This window comes from Strongylocentrotus purpuratus, unplaced genomic scaffold (genome assembly GCF_000002235.5).
Source record: "Strongylocentrotus purpuratus isolate Spur 01 unplaced genomic scaffold, Spur_5.0 spur5_scaffold_5, whole genome shotgun sequence".
NCBI lineage: Eukaryota > Metazoa > Echinodermata > Echinoidea > Camarodonta > Strongylocentrotidae > Strongylocentrotus > Strongylocentrotus purpuratus.
In genome coordinates this window covers 21,809,417-21,830,036 of record NW_022145611.1, presented here as the reverse complement: position 1 = coordinate 21,830,036, position 20,620 = coordinate 21,809,417, and the positions used below count along the sequence as shown (strand labels likewise).

At 35.5% G+C, this 20,620-nt stretch overlaps 1 protein-coding gene across 4 annotated transcripts in view; it reads right to left on the bottom strand.

The window, feature by feature from the left end:
• Positions 1–1,089: 1,089 nt before the first annotated feature.
• Positions 1,090–20,620, bottom strand: part of LOC587412 (1-phosphatidylinositol 4,5-bisphosphate phosphodiesterase beta-4) — a 93,675-nt gene continuing 74,144 nt past the window's right edge. For 2 of the 4 annotated variants that reach the window (XM_030998806.1, XM_011678827.2), the window contains 19 exons: positions 19,090–19,149; positions 17,069–17,232; positions 16,326–16,482; positions 15,765–15,849; positions 14,548–14,724; positions 13,997–14,099; positions 12,995–13,159; positions 12,131–12,230; positions 9,913–10,017; positions 8,997–9,085; positions 8,247–8,421; positions 7,414–7,520; positions 6,652–6,767; positions 5,567–5,642; positions 3,798–3,973; positions 3,000–3,101; positions 2,782–2,839; positions 2,024–2,110; positions 1,090–1,289 (listed from right to left, as the gene is read on the bottom strand). In XM_030998806.1, coding sequence (XP_030854666.1) covers positions 1,206–1,289; positions 2,024–2,110; positions 2,782–2,839; positions 3,000–3,101; positions 3,798–3,973; positions 5,567–5,642; positions 6,652–6,767; positions 7,414–7,520; positions 8,247–8,421; positions 8,997–9,085; positions 9,913–10,017; positions 12,131–12,230; positions 12,995–13,159; positions 13,997–14,099; positions 14,548–14,724; positions 15,765–15,849; positions 16,326–16,482; positions 17,069–17,232; positions 19,090–19,149 — 2,186 coding nt within the window. In that variant the 3' untranslated portion in view covers positions 1,090–1,205. The remainder of the gene's footprint in view (positions 1,290–2,023; positions 2,111–2,781; positions 2,840–2,999; positions 3,102–3,797; positions 3,974–5,566; positions 5,643–6,651; positions 6,768–7,413; positions 7,521–8,246; positions 8,422–8,996; positions 9,086–9,912; positions 10,018–12,130; positions 12,231–12,994; positions 13,160–13,996; positions 14,100–14,547; positions 14,725–15,764; positions 15,850–16,325; positions 16,483–17,068; positions 17,233–19,089; positions 19,150–20,620) is intronic. The other 2 variants (XM_030998807.1, XM_787140.5) reach the window with 1 other exon arrangement.

Below are 20,620 nucleotides of genomic sequence, written 5' to 3'. Positions count from 1 at the left end.
CACAAGCCAATCATGAGCATGGGGAGTAAGACAAAGGTTTGTATATTACAAGGATATGGCTTCACTAGTATTGATTGAAAAGTATAATTACATGCAAAATGCCACGCATTCGTATGTACACTGGTAAATGTGATAAAAACTTTGTACACACTGTTGATTTTGATACATGTAAAAAGACATTCATTTGCAGATTATTCATACTTTTACTGTCATCGTCTTCACAGTTCTCATCGAGCAATCCTCGATTGACCCAAAACTGCACTTGTTTTACATCTTCAGACCGATCTGGTGGTCCAACATACCTGATCTTGCTGAAGGAGAACCAATGCCTAAGTCTGATCAGACCTACACAGAGTGTAATCATTGTCTATGCACATGGGTACAGGAATTTTGGAGAGGACCTTAAGCCGTCTGGTTGCTTACTCTTAGCAGTCAGGTAAAATAACCACCACCACCATATGGGATATTTCAATGAACACATAGCCCTGCCTGCCACTCTATAGAGAAATCAGAAAGGGAAGAGAAGTATGCCCTTTTTCTTTATGGCATGGGAATCGATCAATCATATCTGCATTTCGGTACTCATGTTCATCTGTCCTATTATATATTTTTCATATTTTAGAAAGTTGTATTTCAAAGTTTAGCTTTTTCATTGGCCTAGGGTTTAATAGCTGTCAAACTGTTCACAGAGATTGGGACATCTAGATGGTATGTTCCCTATATTTACCCCCCATGACATGGGTAATGAAAGCACTTTAGGATTTTATTTCCATAAAACACAGAAGAAATAGACTTCTTAAAACCTGGGGCAGGATTGTAACAGGATTTTTTTATTTTTCTTAGAAATGAAGTATCTCTTGATTAGGACATAATCCATGTGCATTGACAATGATAATCATGTGGAACTCCTAACAGCTCGAAGTCCCTAACCAGTGTGGACAGTGAACGAGGCAACTGCATGCTTCCATGCCTGCGTCTTTGCTCTCTCTCCCTCTCTCTACCTCCCTCTATCTTTCTTCTTTGTCACCTCTCCCCTCTCTCTCTTTCTCTTTTCTTTTCCTCTTCTTTCTTCTACCTTTTTATCTTCTCTCTCTCTCTCTCTCTCTCTCTCTCTCTGTGTGATGGTATCCTCCATAGCAACGGTCACACACTCACTCACACTCCTGCAGAGAACACGTGATCTGAAGCAGATATGAGGTCAGAGGTCAGACTGTAGAGGAGTCAGGTCTTGCAGCAAGGTGGACCTTATTAGCTGCTCCATCTAACACTACCTTCTCGGCTTCAACCATCTATAGGCACACAAGGAATAAAGAGAGAGAGAGAGGGGGAGAGAGAACATAATGGATTCATCAAGGTCTTCAGGAACATAGAACAATACTTATGAACACATTCACATTTAAAACTTCTCTGAAACTACTAAATTTGTAAGAAAACTTCATATCGAGGGGTCAGTGATACAAAGACATAACTCCATTTTGGGCATTTTGAGAAAAAGTGGTTTATTAAAGAGTTCAGTCTATGTTTCACTAGCCATTGACTTCAATGGGGTGTTGGGAGGAGTTAAGTCGGAGTTAAGTCTTTGTGTTTCCTGGGAAGCCCACATTTTTCTGAACATTTTGATATCAAATACTCATTTTGGCAACATATGGAGTTACGTTTTTGTGTCACTCAACCCTTGATATGGAGTAACACATTGTTCATCAACTTAAGGATTTCCATATACATTTGTAAGATTTCTTACTTCTTGTAAGTGTGAGGGAACAAATATATCTAACCTTCTAGAGTAAATGAAAACTTCTCCACAGGAATTAAACGTAGTGATCTTTCTTAATTTTCAATCGATAACTGCTTAATCACCTGACCTTATGAAAGACATATAACACTCTGTCAGAGTTTAACACTACATACTACAAAATGCTTTTTCATGCAATACATTTAAAATATGACAGAGGTCATGCAAGACAAAAAAAAAAGAAGAAGTAAGTTTGACTGTTTCCATCAAGTTCGGGGTATTGTTTTCTACCTTGTCAATTTCTTTGCGTAGTTTCTCCATTTGTTTGCTATGTTCCTGTTGTACTTCCTCTTTCTCTTTGTCTTGTTTCATTTTCAGCTGGTGGTTACAAAAACAAAAGATTCATCAATATTAATAATAATAATACTCAGTTCTTTTATAGCGCATAACACATTATAGGATAGCATGTCTCTATGCGCTTTAAATAGAAAGGAAAGAATTAAAATAGGATCCAAACTGTTAAAATACACACAACCTATTCCAAATGATGTTTAAAACATATGTAATATTAAACCTCATTCAAGAAGAATTACTCATTGATAACTTTTTGGAAGCGGTGGATAAAAACATATCTGTCATCACAGCTAATAATCAAGAAGATTAAAGTCATACCGTCCAACCCTTCAAGATTGCAAATCAAAAACATACATTTATGTATAGCATCTGATGAGTGTTTGAATTCCTTGATAAAACAGAACTCTCTAAAGGTTTCTCATTAATCCCTTAGGTTAATTAATCATTTCTTTTTCTTCTTTTTCTGGTCCCTATCATTCATTCAAGATATTTGTTAAACATACATTTATTATTGTTATATTACTGTATTTGAACGTTTGGATAAAAAAACCTCAACTCATATATATATATAGCACATGAACATTTTACAGTCTGTAAAAAATAATATTTCTGTCATATTCACAAAACTTATAAACACTGTTGAGAAATACGTCAAACCAAAACATGAAATTATGTTCATTCATATTAATACATACCCTTTTCCTCTCTTCCAAGAATTTCTTTGTGTTATTACTTTGAAGCTCCCTTACTCTCCTGCAACACAAAACAAATATGAGAAAAATATATATCACCATATGCACATAAATTTGTATTATCGAAAAAGAATAAAATATAAAAGGAGGCATAAGTTATAAGAAGTGTCATTAAATGATCATACTTTTCTATTTTACGAAGAGAATTGACTTTTTCTCACCTGTCTCTCTCTGCTTTGTTCTTGATACTTTTGTCATGGCTAACACTTTTGGTTGATTCCATGGAATCCTTGGCTTGATTTGACTTGAGCTCCTTCATTTCTCTGCAGAGGAAAAGAAATAATAATAACTATAAACATTTAGAAGGAATTCAAAACTATTTGAGTGCACCATGGTGAAAGAAAGAAAGCTAATTGATAGACAACAAAATATTTTCTGTCACAATATTTCAAAAAATGTGCAGGAAATGTGGTACGGGTGCAACGCCCAGAAAACAATGCAGTATTAGAGAATGTAACACTGATGGGACCCCATTGCATAATACTTGCAACTGATGGTGATATTGCCTTTAATATCAAATACCATGGCAACATCACTCAACAGCCAATAGAATCAATGTATCCACCAAAGTTACCATCATTGGTAAGTTTTATGGAACGGGGCCCAGGTAGCCATTCTTCCTAATAAAGGACTGATATCTGGTGATGGTTTTACAATGTTCTATGTTTTAATCATTTTTCTAATATGGGTTCGGAACAGGGATGCATCAGGAGTCACATTCTGGAGCTTGTGCACCCCTACCCTGCTTTACTAATCCCCAGACAAACAAGGAACAATTGGTGATGGGATGGAAATATTTTTTCTCCATAAAATTTGCAAACGAGCCACAAGATTAACCAAAACGGAATAGGGATGCATCAGAAATCACATTCTGGAGCCAAACAAACGACAAACAATTGGTGAAGGGAAATAAACGAGCCATAGGATTAACCAAGATGGAATAGGAATAAGTTTCTTACCTGTCATTTCTAGCCGCTAGGAGCTGTAATTGTTCCTCTTGAGTACTGAGCATGAGTTTCTTGAGAAGGTCACATCTCTGCTGGATGTGGTTATCTTTCAAACTCCTCTCCTCTGCTTGCTGACGATTCACCATCTCAGCAAACTCCTTGCTCTGGTCCGATACTACGTCTCTTACCTGTACCAGAATATATGAATAATAATAATCTTAAATCCTATATGCACTAGTTTGGCCAGAAGGGATTAGACCTCCCTTCCTTGTTACTTGCGGGTGGTTATCTCATCACATCAGCTCTCAATTAACATAAGAAAAAGGGGATAATGGGGGATCAACAGGTACCGCTTAGGCATTGTTGGCTATATAGAGGGCGGAAGAAGCTACCAGTAGTGCAGTCCTGCTTTAAATAAGGTCATAAGAGAATTAGCATTCTTAATTTATACTACAGGTTATAAACTTATATAGCATGCTCATATACACCTGCCATTAAAATGATATGGTTAGAATATGGGATGGTATTTTCCAATACGACCACTAGCCAGATAGAATCAGTGTACCAGTAACAGTACATTTGAGAAAGCAGTATACCACCTCCTTAACACTCATACCCATATATTGTATGGTCTTCTGTAGAATTAATATTAATCGATTAATATTTAATTGTTTGGTGTCTTATTAAGACAAACAAAAAGAAAACAAAATGATTAGTTGAACAAGGGAAACGCTCTCGGCGGTCTCGCCTGCATAACGCAATACAATATGATAAACCAGAACGTCAATGACGTAGCGCTCATCCGCATCTCGCAACAACAAATATCGTAAATTTTATGTAGTACACTTTTGAACTGGTCAAAAAATTAAAAAATAGTGTGCCAAATTAAGCTCTACCAGATAAGGCAAACCAAATCAAAATCGGTCAAGAAATGAGGGAAAAGAAGCAATTTTAGTTATTTTTGGAATAAATTTGCATAAATTACCATAATTAATTAATGGAGAACAATTTCAAAATTCTGTGTAGAAGTTTAGTGTACCAAAGTTAGCTGTACGATATAAAGCAAACCAAATCAAAATCGGTCGAGAAATGAAGGAGAAGAAGACTTTTTTGTGATTTCGAATAAATTTGCATAAATTAGCATAGATAATGAATTTCACGATTCTGTGTACAAATTATAAATCCCTTTCCTAGCTCTATCATATGAAACAATCAGAATCAAAATCGGTTGAAAAATAACGAAGAAGAAGCATTTTGAAAATCTTGATGTTGATGCCACAACAAAGTCTAAGTTTGTTGACCTTAAATGACCTTTGACCTTAACTTAGTGACCTGAAATTCTACTCACATAATTGGGGCAACTTGATAACCCTATAGTCCAAGTTTCATTGACTAAGAACTTATACTTTCAAAATTATATCAAAAATTCAAAAACTTAACCTTAGGTTAAGTTTTCGATGATGATGCTACAACATAGTCCAAGTCTGTTGACCTGAAATGACCTTTGACCTTGACTTTGTGATCTGAAATTCTACTCACATGATTGGGGATACTTGATTACCCTATAGTCAAAGTTTCATTGACTAAGAACTTATACTTTTAAAATTATATCAAAATTTCAAAAACTTAACCTTAGGTTAAGTTTTTGATGTTGACGCCGCCACCGCCGTCGCCGTCGCCGCCGCCATCACCGTCGCCGCCGCCGTCACCGGAAAAGCGGCACCTATGTCTCGCTTTTTGCTACGCAGGCGAGACAAAAACTAAGTACTTGTGAATCTTACCCTTGCCTTGTGTTCATTGACTAATGATTGTACATGGCACTCAGTTTCTATCTTCAGATCTGAGCAGTTGCTTTCCCTGTATCAAGATCAAAATAATATAGTGTACAGTGAATGGGGAAACAGATATACATAATATTCCTCACAAATCTGTTATAAGGCAAGTAGTATTGTGGATAAATCTATTATTTTTGTTATTTTTGTTCATCCAATATGTCATGATCAATTGACACACAGATACAATTGTGACATGAAAGAGAATGAATGAAGCTAGTCTGCCAGTGACATGTACAAATAAAAAAGGCTATTACATTATTTACACATCACTGTAAACAAACAACCAAAATACAAACAAACAAAATAAATAATCTGCACACATGAATTGATAGACAACTAATCTGCTTCATGTATATGTATCATCTTTATTCAGCGTAATAAACAAAGAAGTATAAACATTTGAACCCAGGTGCATGACACGATGTAGTATACAATACACAATTGTGTCACTGGCAGGGTATACAAGATATATACAACATGTACAATATAGGAAACACATAAAGCATGTACAGAAAATAGCTAACAAAATAGTAGAAAGAAAAATACGAAGTTGAGATTCTTCACCGGTAATAAGCAATCCGATTCTAATATATATATATATATATATATATATATATATATATATCTTCAGCGATCTTAAATGCCAGTATAAATAGTAAAAATGTAACCAGGAATAAGTGCATTATGCTTATTTTTGCGACATTATAATAGTTTCTCTGACATCTGACATTTTATTACCATGACAGTGATACTAATAGTTTGTTTTAAGAATGTGGGTCATGATTATTACATCACAATTTTGTGGCTAAATTGTCTTTCTACTTGGATCAATATTACTTAAAAACAAACATGGGAATTTTTGCTTTCCCTGCACACACAAATTGATAAACAATTAAATTGCTTCATGTACTTTTAGTTGGGGGTAGTTTGCAAAGATCTAAGAAGTGGCCCAAGATTACGCATTAATAATTTTTTCATAGAATGTTAAACCTCATACTAGAGTTGGATATAGATGTGAGGAGGGGACTCACCCTTTCTTCTTGATGGCCTTTTCTAGACTCTTTTCTCTGGTGAGTTTCTCTCTATCATGACAAGCCTCCATCTTGTTGACCGTTGAGTAGTGTGTCTTCTGTAATGTGGCCCTCTCCTACAAGAATACAAACAAAAAACAATTCAAATGTTACAAGCCTCCATCTTGTTAACTGTTGAGAAGTGTGTCTTCTGTAATTTGGCCCTCACTTCCAAGAATACAAACAAAAAAAATTAAAATGTAATAAGCCTCCTGTATACAGAGAAACAACTAGAGGCATTTATCAAACTAAACCAGATGAAATACAGTGGTACAGTGTAGTATACAGACTACTCATAGTGTTACTCATTGAGGCTGCCTTTAGATAATTTGACTGCAATGGTTCTATTCGCTACCATCCTTACCATTCTTTATTTCCAAACACATAATAACTGAACTACCAACATACAGAGAGAGCATTTTTTCTGTTCCTTTTCTTTTTCTAAATTAGAGCTTGTATTTCTCGCCCTCTAACCTACATGTATATACCTATGTGTATGTTTTATTTAACTTTGTATGTAAACAATGTTAATCTATAATGTATGTTTCTTTGTAAAATTGTGATTGCTTTTATATATGCACGGTCATGCTGAAGAACAGCCTTTGGCTAAATAAACAAACAAACAAACAAGCATAATTTTTATGTATCATTCAGTTGAACATTTCAGATGAACATTTCAGATCTATATCACCTAATTGCTGTACCCTAAGCATGAAAACTTACTTTGGAATGTCTCTTGTTCAATGAATCTTGCTCTTTTTGTTGTTTCTTCAGCAGTTTCTGATATGCTCTTTCTTTCCTTAGGCTGTCTGCTGTTATGGGCTGAAATCCTACAAAACACATTAGAAATTTGAACACTCAATTATTCATAGATACTGACTGCTACAAATGCTTCATTGCTCATCTGTCGCAGTTGTTCCGATTCTATGGTAGAAGTTGTTCAGCACACTATGTTTGGTGTCTTGATTCTGTTTGCTTTCTATTGTACGTAAGCATAATGGTTATTGATATCACGTGCAAGCTGAATTAGTAAATAGGAAGAAAAATTAGAACACATGCTCAAGCGACACTCGTTGTGTGGTGAATTAATTTCACTAACCAAAGTCATAACTTTAACCTTGCTCCCTAAAACTAACCCTAAACCTGACCTAAAGCCAAAATGCATTCTAAGCTCTACGTCAATATAAAATCCTGAGCATATTTCCAGAGCCAACGTCAAACCACCTTACACAATACCCAATTATAATGGTGCATAGGCCTGTCTTCATCACCTTGAGTTTGCCAAATAACCTGCTAATTTCAGACTCTGGATATTATCCCGAAGCTTAAAAATTGCGTCTTTACCAGACCGATACGCTCATCACAAACTAGCTCGGACCGGTGCAAATCAGCCAGATATTTTGGAAACAAGACCAAGATTTCTCGGGATATTTTCTTGACCAAATATCCCGCTTATTGCAACTGCGGGCTGATGAGGACAGGCCTCAGATATTGTGAAGATAAGTATCTCATGATTGTTAATCTTATCAAGACACCTGTATGATAAGACCACAAACCTTTTTGTTTGTCTTTGCCATCTTGACACCTAGTGATGAAGTTCTTACTCTGGTTATGAGTAGGTCCACCCGGTGAGAATCCACCAATGTTTGGTGCTGTGTTGGTAGGGGTTGTCGGATGTCGTACCGTTGGTCTCTTCTTGTTATTCACTGTGGGTACCTCACTAATCTCATTCTAGGTTTAGTTGGAAAAGAAAATTAATTCATTAATTTATATCCCTTCCAACATAAAACTTCAAAATTTGATAAAGAGTACTAGCAGAATTCCATAAATTCACCATTTAACTCTATTTGACTATATCTCAACTTTTTAAATTTCACTCAAAATAATTTGTATCTATCGTTGTAAAGAATGTATGGCTTTACCCAGTGAATAAAGATTGTGTGCTGGATCTTGTAATTGAAAACAAGTCAGAAATAATATTGAAACCAGCTGGATTTGAAGAATCGCCGCCTGGCAAGCTGTAGATGGCAGGTTCAAATCCCTCTGGTTCAAAGATTTTTTCTGACTTGTTTTTTGTTTACAAGATGAAGCACACAATCTTTATTTACGGTACTGGGAGCAAGCCAATAAATCATTTACAACCATTGATACTTCTCCCAGAAAGCCTAACATTCTCAATATGTATCTACTTCAAACTTGACTACATGCGCATCAAGTCTAAACCTGAATAAAATCTTATCCAACACCATTTTATAAGACTTCAGAGGAAAACAAGCAAGCTGAGATGTTTCAAACAAAGAACTTACCTCTTCAATGCCCATGCATATGAGCTGCTTAGCTCTTTTCTCTGCCTGTGATAGATACAACTGAGGATCTGATAGAGCATCTACAAACTCTGTATATTGAAAGAAGAGAATGAAAGAAAGAAAATTAAATGGCGGCAAATCCATTTAAAGTTGTAACACATATTTCCATTTTGACCCACGTGCTATATTGAATCATGGCATGTGGCAATTTCTTTTTGTTTCGTGCACATCATTTCTGCCACATCATAATGTTCTCGGCTTTCAAAAAGATCTGATTGTTCAATGATAAAACAAATGTGTAGGTATCTTGTCTAACATACTTCCAATGATCTTATCAATTCAATCCAACAAACACTAAGAAATAGCAAGTAATATACAAGTATTCATTGTTTAAAGTGACTCTGTAACATTATTGAAGGTTAATGAAAAAACTGCATACTGTACTAACCCACTAACATGCAAAAAATCCTGAAAAAAATTCTCAAACCACAAAGGTTTTTAATGGTTTTCTTAGAAGGCGTCACGGTGCGACACCTTCTAACAGTAAATTCTCCCAACCATTTTTGAATTTTCCCAACCGTTTTTCCATGATAATAAGACAAAAGACAGGCTTTTAAAAATCTTTCAACACTGGAATGGTATATAGAGCCAATTCGTTGCTTTGTGACAATCTGCATTCACCTAAAAAGTAATTACATTTTAATAATAAAGTTGGGAGAATTAAGGAATCGATCAAATCAGATCTTACCAATTTTTATCATTAATAATGGTCTGTTTTTACTCAAACTTTCAGATTATCTTTATTTGTACATCTAGCATTGAAGTCACTGCATTAGCACCATTTTCTCTCATCTGAACAATGTTACCAAGTCCCTTTAAATACAGATTAGAGTTATATATTAAGAATGGTACTTACGTGTTAAGCCATCTGGTACATATGTTTTGAGTTGAATACAGCAGAAGACAGTAGGCAGTGATAAGGGGAAGTTACCTTCTGTTCTCAGTGATATATGTCTATAACCTGTAACATTGAATAAAACACCGTGAGGAATAGTCAGGAGAAAATGCAAACAAGCACTTGCCAGCTACAAAGCTTAAAAGATTTGTTGATGCTTAACCCTGTAGTAACTAAACCGCCCCTCCTTTTACTCACTGAACGCGCTGTAGTATCTGCTCTATGGGGTCTACCAAGATAATGTTATACGTAATCCTTACGATGTCTACAGTAGGATTCTGCATAGAAAACTAGCGCATGTTTCATATTGTTCAGAACAATGTCAAAATGAGAGCAATATTGCAACATTTAGTGAGTAATAGGCCATTTTTACAAAATCTCCAGTTGCTAACGGGTTTAACTGCATGCTATTATGAATACACTTCTTAGGTGAGAAGAGCATGAGATGAGAGGAGCAATTGTCAAAGATAACAAGATTCATCCTGAATGCCTCCCATGAAAAGCAAATAGATATGTAGTAAAAAATAGTCAATGGCAAGGAATATTTAAGGTATTATGGTTTTATTGTGAACAGTATAATGACAACTTATCCAGGACATTTATATAGACATTAAGGCCCATATTTATATTATCTCACTAAGGCTAGTTTCCAACTATGTACTAAAGCCTACATAATTAGTTGACAACTAGCTTATTTAGGCTTTATGAATATGAGCCCTAAATATTGAAAATATATAAGGAAACAATAATTGGTGATTAGATGCTAGTTTCATCATCTCAATCTGTCCTCCTCCACCACCCAAATGAATTCTCGCTACCCCAAATAGCGATTCTGCCGAGATCCGGGGAAAATCCTGAAAACGCGCATTGCATTATGGGATAGCTTTTCGACATTACAGCTTCCTGTGCAGGCGTTCGTGATCACAACCCTCTCTTTCACGGTAGAGTTTAACAGCCTTTTGTGCTAAAGTCACTAATTCTGCCCGAAGCTTTCCATTGCATATTATAATCTGTACAAATTACACTGATTGGCATCGATTTTAGCGTGCGTGAAAACTCTGCACAGCGAACACAGGCGCTAGCGCCAGCAGGATGGGACTCTATACCGGAAGTTGTAGTGACGACCCGAGAGAGTGAAAATTACCTCGTCTCGCGAATTTCGAGATTTTCGTACCTATTTAGGGTAGCGAGAATTGAATGAATGAGACATAGCATCATGACTTGTAGCATTGAGTATTTTGATGTGTATCTGTTAACCCCTTGACCCGAGGAACCTGGTGGTCTGTGTGTTGCAGGGAAATTCTACCCTGATTAAATTGGTTTTAATAGAAGCAGAAAAGTTTGAGAACAATCAGACAACAAATAAGAACGTTATGAATCTGTCAAAATCATGAAAATCATGGAATCTATGAGACAAATTGGCAATGCGGTCAGAATGTTGTGATGTCATCCCCTCACAATTCACAACTTATCTGAATGACTATAACAAATCCATAACTTTCATATTTATTGTCTGATTTTTTCCAAATTTTCACTGATCTGTTCTTCTCATTTTTCTCCTAATATTAAAACAAACTTCGTATCAGGATCCCTTTAAAGGTACTATGTCCCATTTGCAGGCCAAAAAAATTAAAAAGTTAAATTCCAACTGCATTTGAAAGATAATACTAATTTAGAACTTCCCTAAAAAAGGTGGGGCTTGAAAACGTCTTCAAGTGGGAAAATAACGACTATTAGTTGTCAAATCGACTTTAGGGCTATAGAGCCCAAAAGTAATAGTCTTGATTTTCAGACAATTGTACAGAATGGTCATACGTTTTATGCTGCGCAAAGATTCAATCAGTTTAATCTTGGCCATCACAAGAAGTGGGTTATTGATGTAGACAAATGCTCATGTACCCTTTACAACTCTTTTCATGTATGTTATTACCAAAGAAGAAAAAAGCCAGTCAGTCACTCAATAGTGTCTGACAGTGAAGTCTAGCAAGTAAATGGGTTTCCTTGCATAATTTGAATATGAGGACACTGCTAACGTTTAAATTTCACAGATAGGACATACATGACATATTCATAATTCCTGCAAAGTTCTACAGCATTTGAGGTTGGCTGCAAAAGGGACATAGTACCTTTAAGGCTATCACAATGAGAGAAGTCAGCAGTCAGTGGGTTAAGATCTTACCTGCTTGTAATCCATCCAATGGCAAGATTCTCTGTCCTATTAGTTTACCTCCTTCCTCATACACCGCTATCCTCAATACAGCAAGATCTGGTAGTACAACCTGACAGAAAAAACAAACAAAATACGCTTGCTTACAATATATTTTATCACCTGACAAATTGTTGCAGCGGCGCACGAAACGCCATGATCTTTTGATCCCTTGTTGACCATACACTGCGAGACAAACGAATGTCACTTGCGATATTATTTTTGATACTATATCCGCAATGAGTAATATATTTAGATAACAAAACATAATCATTTCATTTTTCTAACGAGCATATGCTAAAAAGGTCATATTCTTATTCAAGCATGAAGGCATAGCCACACCATAAGTTGATCATCAGGTTAATGTAACTATCATTAATTCATCAACATACCACTGAAGTGTCTAACTTCCTCATCAAACATGCGATAACTGAGTCAATTGTTTACCGGTAATCATTCATTCCATCTGCATAAATTCCTCAATTTCATACACAACTTTTTATTCAAGTAATAAATATTTCCCCAAATCACTTGCATTATTTGTAATCCTCACATAACCAATCCAATCAGTACATTGATTGAACATTTTGATATTTATTCATTTATTTATTTATTTATCTATTTACCCAGGGTAACCCCATCAGTGAATAAAACAATGTCATACTTGGGGGCACTGCAAATGGTACAACAAAAATTACAAACATATACATGAATACAAAACAACAAATAATACAAAGACATCACACCTGCAAGAAATATTAAGCTTTAAAAAAATATTTTTAAAAATGGCCCCCACAATACCATCATTAGATTGCTTAATTAACTGCGAAGACTTACTTTTCTAAAGACAAAGGGTTCTTCATTGTAGACAGGATTGAGTCCGTTATTAGGGACCGTCCTTGTCCTGTGTTCTCTCCTTATTGTGTCCGTAGGAAGACCATACATATCAACTTCAACATACGTGCCCACTTTCTTGTCTGACAAGAACTGTCCTGATATCACCTGCATGAAAGGAATGAAATATGAGCATATATTAGAAATGTCACCAACATGCCTGAAAAATAAGTTGGAAAAAAAATTATCATTTCACCTACATCGAAAGAAAAAAAAGATGATATAATTAAATTTTTCATGATTCCAATGAAATATCAGAAGTAATCATTGTGTAAAAACAATGATTGGACCCCAACAAAATGTTTTATTGGATTATTTATGCACAATCTAATGCAATGGATGAAAATTCCCCCAAAGAATTTCAGTGTTGTGCATTATTGTTAGGACAAAAAAAAAGAAAAGGCAATGATTTCTCTGTTAAAAGAAAACGATGGAGACATGTATGTGGTTGTTATTTTTTAAATTTTTAATTATTTTTATTTTTTGCCAATATATATCAGTGAAACAAAGAATAAAATTCAAAATGGGACTCCTGAACATTAATTTCTGACAATATTTTACCCATTCAAACAGTAACATTTTCGAAAGAATTGAGAGTAGATCATCTAATTTTGTGATTTCCGACTAGGATGTTGGCCGTTCGACAATCAGGTTAATTGCTTATTTAAATCATAAGCTATCACAGGACAGGCTGTTTAATACAGTACCTATTTTGGCCAGCATCATTTACATGCTTTTTATTAGATTTTTTATTACTTCCTTTACTAATCCTACAAGAACGTCAACTGTCAGTCATGAATCTAGCAATAAAAGATACTGCAAACATTCTGATAACTCCTATTGGTAATAAATCAACCACTGTGTAATCCTCATATGTAACATGACACCTTCTATTGCTTCATTGATGACAATGACTTATGAGGGAGAAGAGAGTGGTTGCCTAACCTGCACTGAGCACGTTGCTGCAATCACACCATCCACAGGGGACTCTGAGAAGGGATCAAATGTCCTGTCCGGTCTCCTCATGAAATCTGGCTTGAGTAAATACCTGTCATGAGGAAATCATAAATTGAAACATGAGTCAGTGCATGGGAGCCACAAAATAGTTCCTAGAATAATTATATATTATCATTACGGACAATTTCTACTTCTAATATCCCTTTATTTTCCTCCTAATCCTCAAATTTCATTTTTAGTCTTTTGCTCTTTAGTCTCCTCTCATCTGTCTTTCATATTCTATAATAGGTATATATCTGAACATCTCCATAGTCCCCGACCTGAAAGTCTAGATTTTTAAATCATATGATTAAAAAAAAATGTCACCCACACCGATCATCACCACACCTGCACCCACACCCACTTATCTACCCTCACATCCACTTCCCCCCTACACCCACTTCATCAACTCCCCATCCCCTTCCCAAACAACCACATCCCCCCCCCCCCCCACCGCCGCCGCCTCCCCCTCCATCAACCTCTCACACCCCTCTACTCACCCGCAGCCCCCATTGTATTCAAACTTTCCCTGGTTGAGCTGCATGCCAATGTCAGGTGACTGGAAATTGAGTGCAACCATCTGACATCCAGCATTCCAGAAGATCTGCGGCATGTAGTTGCTTGAGTCATACCTTCTTCCTTGAGGGTAGATCCTACTCATTTGACGTTTATTGTAACTGAAGGTTCACGCCATTAAGGAACCACAATCTCAAAATATAAGACATTTTCAGACATCATATCGATGCTTCCAAAACCACAAGTCATATCTTACTGAAATCTTGTAAGGCTGTGCACAACAGTGTAATGAGGTACCCGAGTACACTCCCAGGCTCACAAGCGAATACTGGAATATTCGGACGCCATGTTTTTTTATAATTTTTTGGATTTTTTTTGTTGATTTTTTTTTAAATTTTTTGGATTTTTTAATTTTTTTTTGATTTTTTGATTTTTTTGATTTTTTTTTTGCGGCCGAATATTCGGGTACGAGAAATCGTACCCGAGTAGTTGTCAACCGTGCGGGTACTCGAGCATTCGACTACCCGTCGCAGCCTTAAAATCTTGTTTTGCATCCTTGTCTTAAAGCGGGACTGCGCTACTTGTAGCCCTTTATATCGCAAACAATGCCTAAGCGGTACCCTGATTTGATGAGATAACCACCTGCCAGTGACCATGCAGAGAGGTCTAATCCCTCCTGTTCAGTCTAGTGCAGATAGGCTTTAAGAAGCATAATTTACAACTTCATTCATTTTGTCTGTGCATTTGTACTACAAATACTAGCTACCAACCTCAATAAAGTTAACATGAATATCCTGTGGAATATATCTGTGATAATATTTTCTAAGCATTGGCAAACCAGTCTTATTCAATTGTGATTTTATAAGTATGTCTTTTAAAATTCTGTTACATCTATACAATTTTTTATTGAACTTACATACAATAACTCTGACATTTTGGCAACTTTCTCCTTACTTGACTGATCAATGGCAAAATATTTTTTACTTGTATTTATCCAACAACATACTGTTTATAATGATAGTGGTTAATTATTATGCTGAGAAAGAAATAATTGATATCTAGCACATAATTTCCCATTATGTATGACGTTACTGTTAAAGAAAACGTATAATTCAATAAAAAATACAAAATAATTTATGCAGATGTTACAAATATACATCATCATCATACATATATCTGCACTGAATATTTGGAAGGATACTTGACAAATTCAATACACTGTGTCTTGATATATCCTAAGCCCACCGACTCATTGAATGATGACATGTTGAAGTGAAGATTTCTCTCTAAAGACAGATATGAATGGAAGAGAAAATATATAGGGAACTGTCTTTTAATATTTATGTTCAAAATGGATGAAAGATAGGCATTCTCTTAAATCTATCATAGTTATTAATACAAAACATATTATGTGACCTACAAACAATAACACAGCATATATGATTGGTAATGCTTGGCTGTAATGGTAAGATCCAATCCCACTTATCCTTTTTAGATTTAGGTATGAATGATTTCATACATGTGTGGTTAAAAAGAATGGTAGTTCCAAGTGCAAAATATGAAAAGCTGTTTGGAAATTTACATCAAAACATACATAACCAACCATGTTGGCAAAAAATAGTTTTTTTCTCATGTTTTCTTACTCTTACATATTTGAAACGAAACGATCAAGGTTTTACTTGCCGATCTATAGATATGTTGTAATAAATGAACCTTCATTTCTGTTCTAAACTATATTTTTAGCCCAACATGTACAATGTACCTTCAGCTACATCGAATCCCTGGAATTTGACAGGTTGTGCATAGTTGACGAGTCTTGAGAGGCAAGCATGGATGTTGGTTGTAGCTCCGGTGTAACGATACTGGGCTACTACTGCTGCTTCATCTTCTTGTGATAATAGCTCTCCTTGCAAAACAAGCTTCAAAGAAAAGTCAGATTTCATAGATATTATACTTCTTATATTTTAATGCTTTACATTCAACAAGTTTGCATGCTAATGTGAACAGTAATTGTACAGTAATTTTAAATTTGGTCAGAAATCATCTTAATGCAAGGCACTTACAAAGTACTACTATAATGTCCTTAGGCACTCAATGAATGAATTCCTACCAGGTACCCATTTACTACACTTGGGTGGAGAGAGGCAAATGTAGTTTAATGTCTTGCCAAAGGACATTAGTGCCGCAGCAAGACCTGAACAGCAAAACATGTCATTAACAGTCCGATGAAATATCTACTAGACCAAAACAACTTGACTGATTGCTTAAAGCCTATCTGCACTAGTTTGGCCAGGTGGGATTAGATCTCCCTGCATGGTCACTGGTAGGTGGTTATCTCATCATATCAGCTCTCATTTAACATTTTAAAAAAGGGGACCATGGGGGGATCAACGGGTACCGCTTAGGCATTGTTGGCTATATAGAGGGTGCAAGTAGCTACAAGTAGTGCAGTCCCATTTTAAAATCATCTCCTTTTAAAGTTCTAACATCCATGAATGAACCTACCTTCTTTGCATTCATCTTGACACTGAGGTTATGTTTGAGTTTGATCTCATCCTCAGCCGCGATGCTGCTTCCGCTGATGCTTCCGATAGAGTCTTTAGACGGGAACTTGAACTCGGGATGAGCATCTGTATTGCCTGGTGGGGAAACAGCACCATCATGGTACCCTTCAGCGGCTAAGGCAAATTGAGGCAGAGATGGGGGAGGATATGGCGTGCGTGAGGATGTGTCAAAATGTGTGTATGTATGTGTGTGTGTGTGTGTGTGTGTGTGTGTGTGATTATGATTGCGTTGGTAACGTGAAGGTACAAGGATGGAGAGAAGAGAAGAAAAAGGATGAAGGTAAGGAGAGGAAGAGGAAAAGGAACGGGTTGTGATATGACATCCGTTTTAACAAATGCAAGATGACGTATGGATACAATGACAAGATCGGATGAAAGGGTGATACATGTGGAGAAGGTTTGGTACGTCAGAGAAGAAGGAAAGAGAGATAGAGAGAGAGAGTGAGAGAGAGTGAGTGGGATGAGAAAATGATACAGAGGAGGAAAGATGGATAGAGAATAAAAAATGATAGCACGATGATAAGAACTTAGATGAAATAGCGGAAGAGGGATTGATAATACATATCAACCGGCGAGAGGTTGAACAATAAGATGAATGATGATGGTGGAAGCATAGTTGCCATGGAAATAGAGATGGTGAAGGTAATAATAGTGGTAGGTGGAAGTAAAAGCAAGCAAAGCAAGCACCAGATCAAGGACATACACACAAACAAAAACAAGATGACCCACATCAGCAAGAATTGCATAAACGACAGGAAACAGGAAACAAAGGTGTCATTAAACAGAAAAGGTTTCCAACATAAATTTTATGTTGTATTGGGGGTGGGGATTGGAAAAAAAGATGAAAAAAATTCATGATAGTATATTAGAGACACATAAAAAACAAAAAAAAATACACACACATTCATACCAATCAGCCAGTAAAAAAAATACAATAAAATAGCATACCCACATTCATATCAATTCATACACACACAAGGATGAGTTAGAGGAGATAGAAAAGAAAAAGAAGGAAAACAGATTTTTTTTTATTTTTAGGATGGATGAGAAATGAGAGAGTGAGAGAAGAGACAAAACAAAATTAATCATCATGCATAAAACAAAAATCAAATAAATCTGGACCAACTATTGAATGGTTCATTTCACAAACAGGGTCAAACGAGTCTCACAAGTAATCTGCAAATAAAAAACAACTTGAGATGCAAAGCTTTTGCATGTACACCAATGCATAATGTGCAAGCTGCATATATTCATAACTGGTTCATTCATTTTAATTCTTCCCACCCTATGGAATAATTTTTTTCAAGGTAATTTGTTTTGAAATTATCCATGATAATGTAAACAATACAATATTGATAAATGCTCCGACAATTAATATTTCTTGCAGAAATTAAAATAATAATTTATGTCCAGATCTTTACAAGCTTAATGGATGATTAACGGGAGTCAGAAGTTTAAGAGATATAATATGTTATATACTTAAAGGGAAAGTCCACCCTGAAATTAAGTTAGTTTTATCAAATTCAGGAAAATTAGAGAAACAATGAGAAGAAAGTTTTAGCAGTATCTGATTGAAAATAGGAAAGTTACAAAGTTTAGAAGTTGTCATAAGTAAAACACAAATTGGCAATACTGTCAGGTATCTTCCGAGCTCCTCTCCAATTTGCTCTGTGCAGAAAATTTAATAAACATTCATTTTCTCTGTTATTGATGCTGGAATAGATGTGTTTCATACAAGGGTTGTATTGAAACAGATTTGTATTAATAATATTTAGGGTGAATGTATTATTGAAAACTTGTTAAGGGAAAATATGAATTTTTGAAGTTTTTTAGTACAGGGCAAACGGGAGGGGACATCGCAAGATATGTCACCGAGTGCCCAATTTGTGTTTGATAGATCGCACCTTCAAAAATTCATAACTTTCTTATTTTAATTGTTTTTGTGCTCAAAAGTTTACTGACCTGTTTCTCTATTTTGTCTGCTACTGAAACCAACTTTTAAATCAGGGTGAACTTCTTCCCCTTTAAAATCAGAAAATAAAATATAAAATGAATACAGGTAAAATGAATCTTGTTATTGTACAATGTTGCTGGCTTATATGATAACATTTAAATATTCGATAATTTATTAAAAAGAAGTAAGATTACTGACAAATTATTATGATCATAACAATTATAGATGGAAACAATTAGTTTTCTCATGATTTGTGAAGTATTAATCAGACACAAAAAAGAAAATTTCTAGTATATTTAATAACATCATCATAATGAAGTGTAATAAAGTTCAGAAAGGGGGAGTTGCTGAAGTGACCACAATCATGCAAATTTTTGCAGCCATGCATTTAGGACGGATGGGAAGATGACGTCATTAGGCATAGCTATTGAGGCCATGATATGAGCTGAACTAGTAGATTCAACATGCAGACTTACAGTTGATGGCAGTTTGGGAAGGGGAAAGTGGTCGTCTTCTTCAAGTGGGTAAAGGGTTCACAGGTTTGGTAACAGGGGGTATGATGGGAAGTGGTCAAAGGTCAAAGGTAGGGTCATGTGAGTGTGTGTTTGTGTGTAAGTATATCTAGAAGGTTTGGAGTATAAAGCAGTGTTGAAGCCGAGAGAAGTCTTGTTGCTGCCATGCCACAGAAGGCTACATTATTATCTATATAATCCCCTCAAGAAATCGAAAACAAACTTATAACTTTGGTAAATAATATGAATTTTGAGAGTCAATGAGAAAGTCATAATCTATTGATGCTTCATTAAAATGCAAGATAAAGTAGACAGTTAAAATTTGCATCACATATATCAAATATATATCAAGCTTCTTTAACAGCCACTGAACTTTTTGATTCAGAAATATGTTTAATTCAGTCCCTACAGCTTATAAAGATGTCAGTTATAGGACATCAGTCTATTGTAACTCAAGGTCATTTCTACCTCAATGTCACACTTTTCACCCCAAAAGTTCTGCAATGATTACAACTTCCTTCATAATGTCAAAATTAATTAAACAATAGGATTCAAACTTGTTTCCTGAGAAATAAAATGACTTGGTAGAGTCGGATCAATATTGTTGTCTATGAAAAAAAAGGGATAGTATTGTAGCTCCGAGTGACAAAAGCTGGAGTCTAAAAAAGGTGAATAGTAGCAGCTCACTAGAAAAACTAGTTCAAGTAGTCTCAATCGGTGTTTTCGTCAAGGTTCCTTCTGTCTCAATTTGAAGAAAATAAAATCAGTCATCATGTAAGTAAAAGTAGTCATACATGTTGAAAAATACAAACAATACTAAGATTATGCTTCTAATCCTACAAAAAACCACCTTGAAGATCATGTACTTTATAAAAAGATGATTGATGACCATGCATAAGATGAGATAGAAGTTAAGACATGAAAACTTTCAAAATTGTTGCCATAGCAAATAACTTGTCTTTCTTCTTAGCAACAGATCTTGAAGCATTTATTCTTCAATCTTACATAGTAAATGTGATCAAAATAC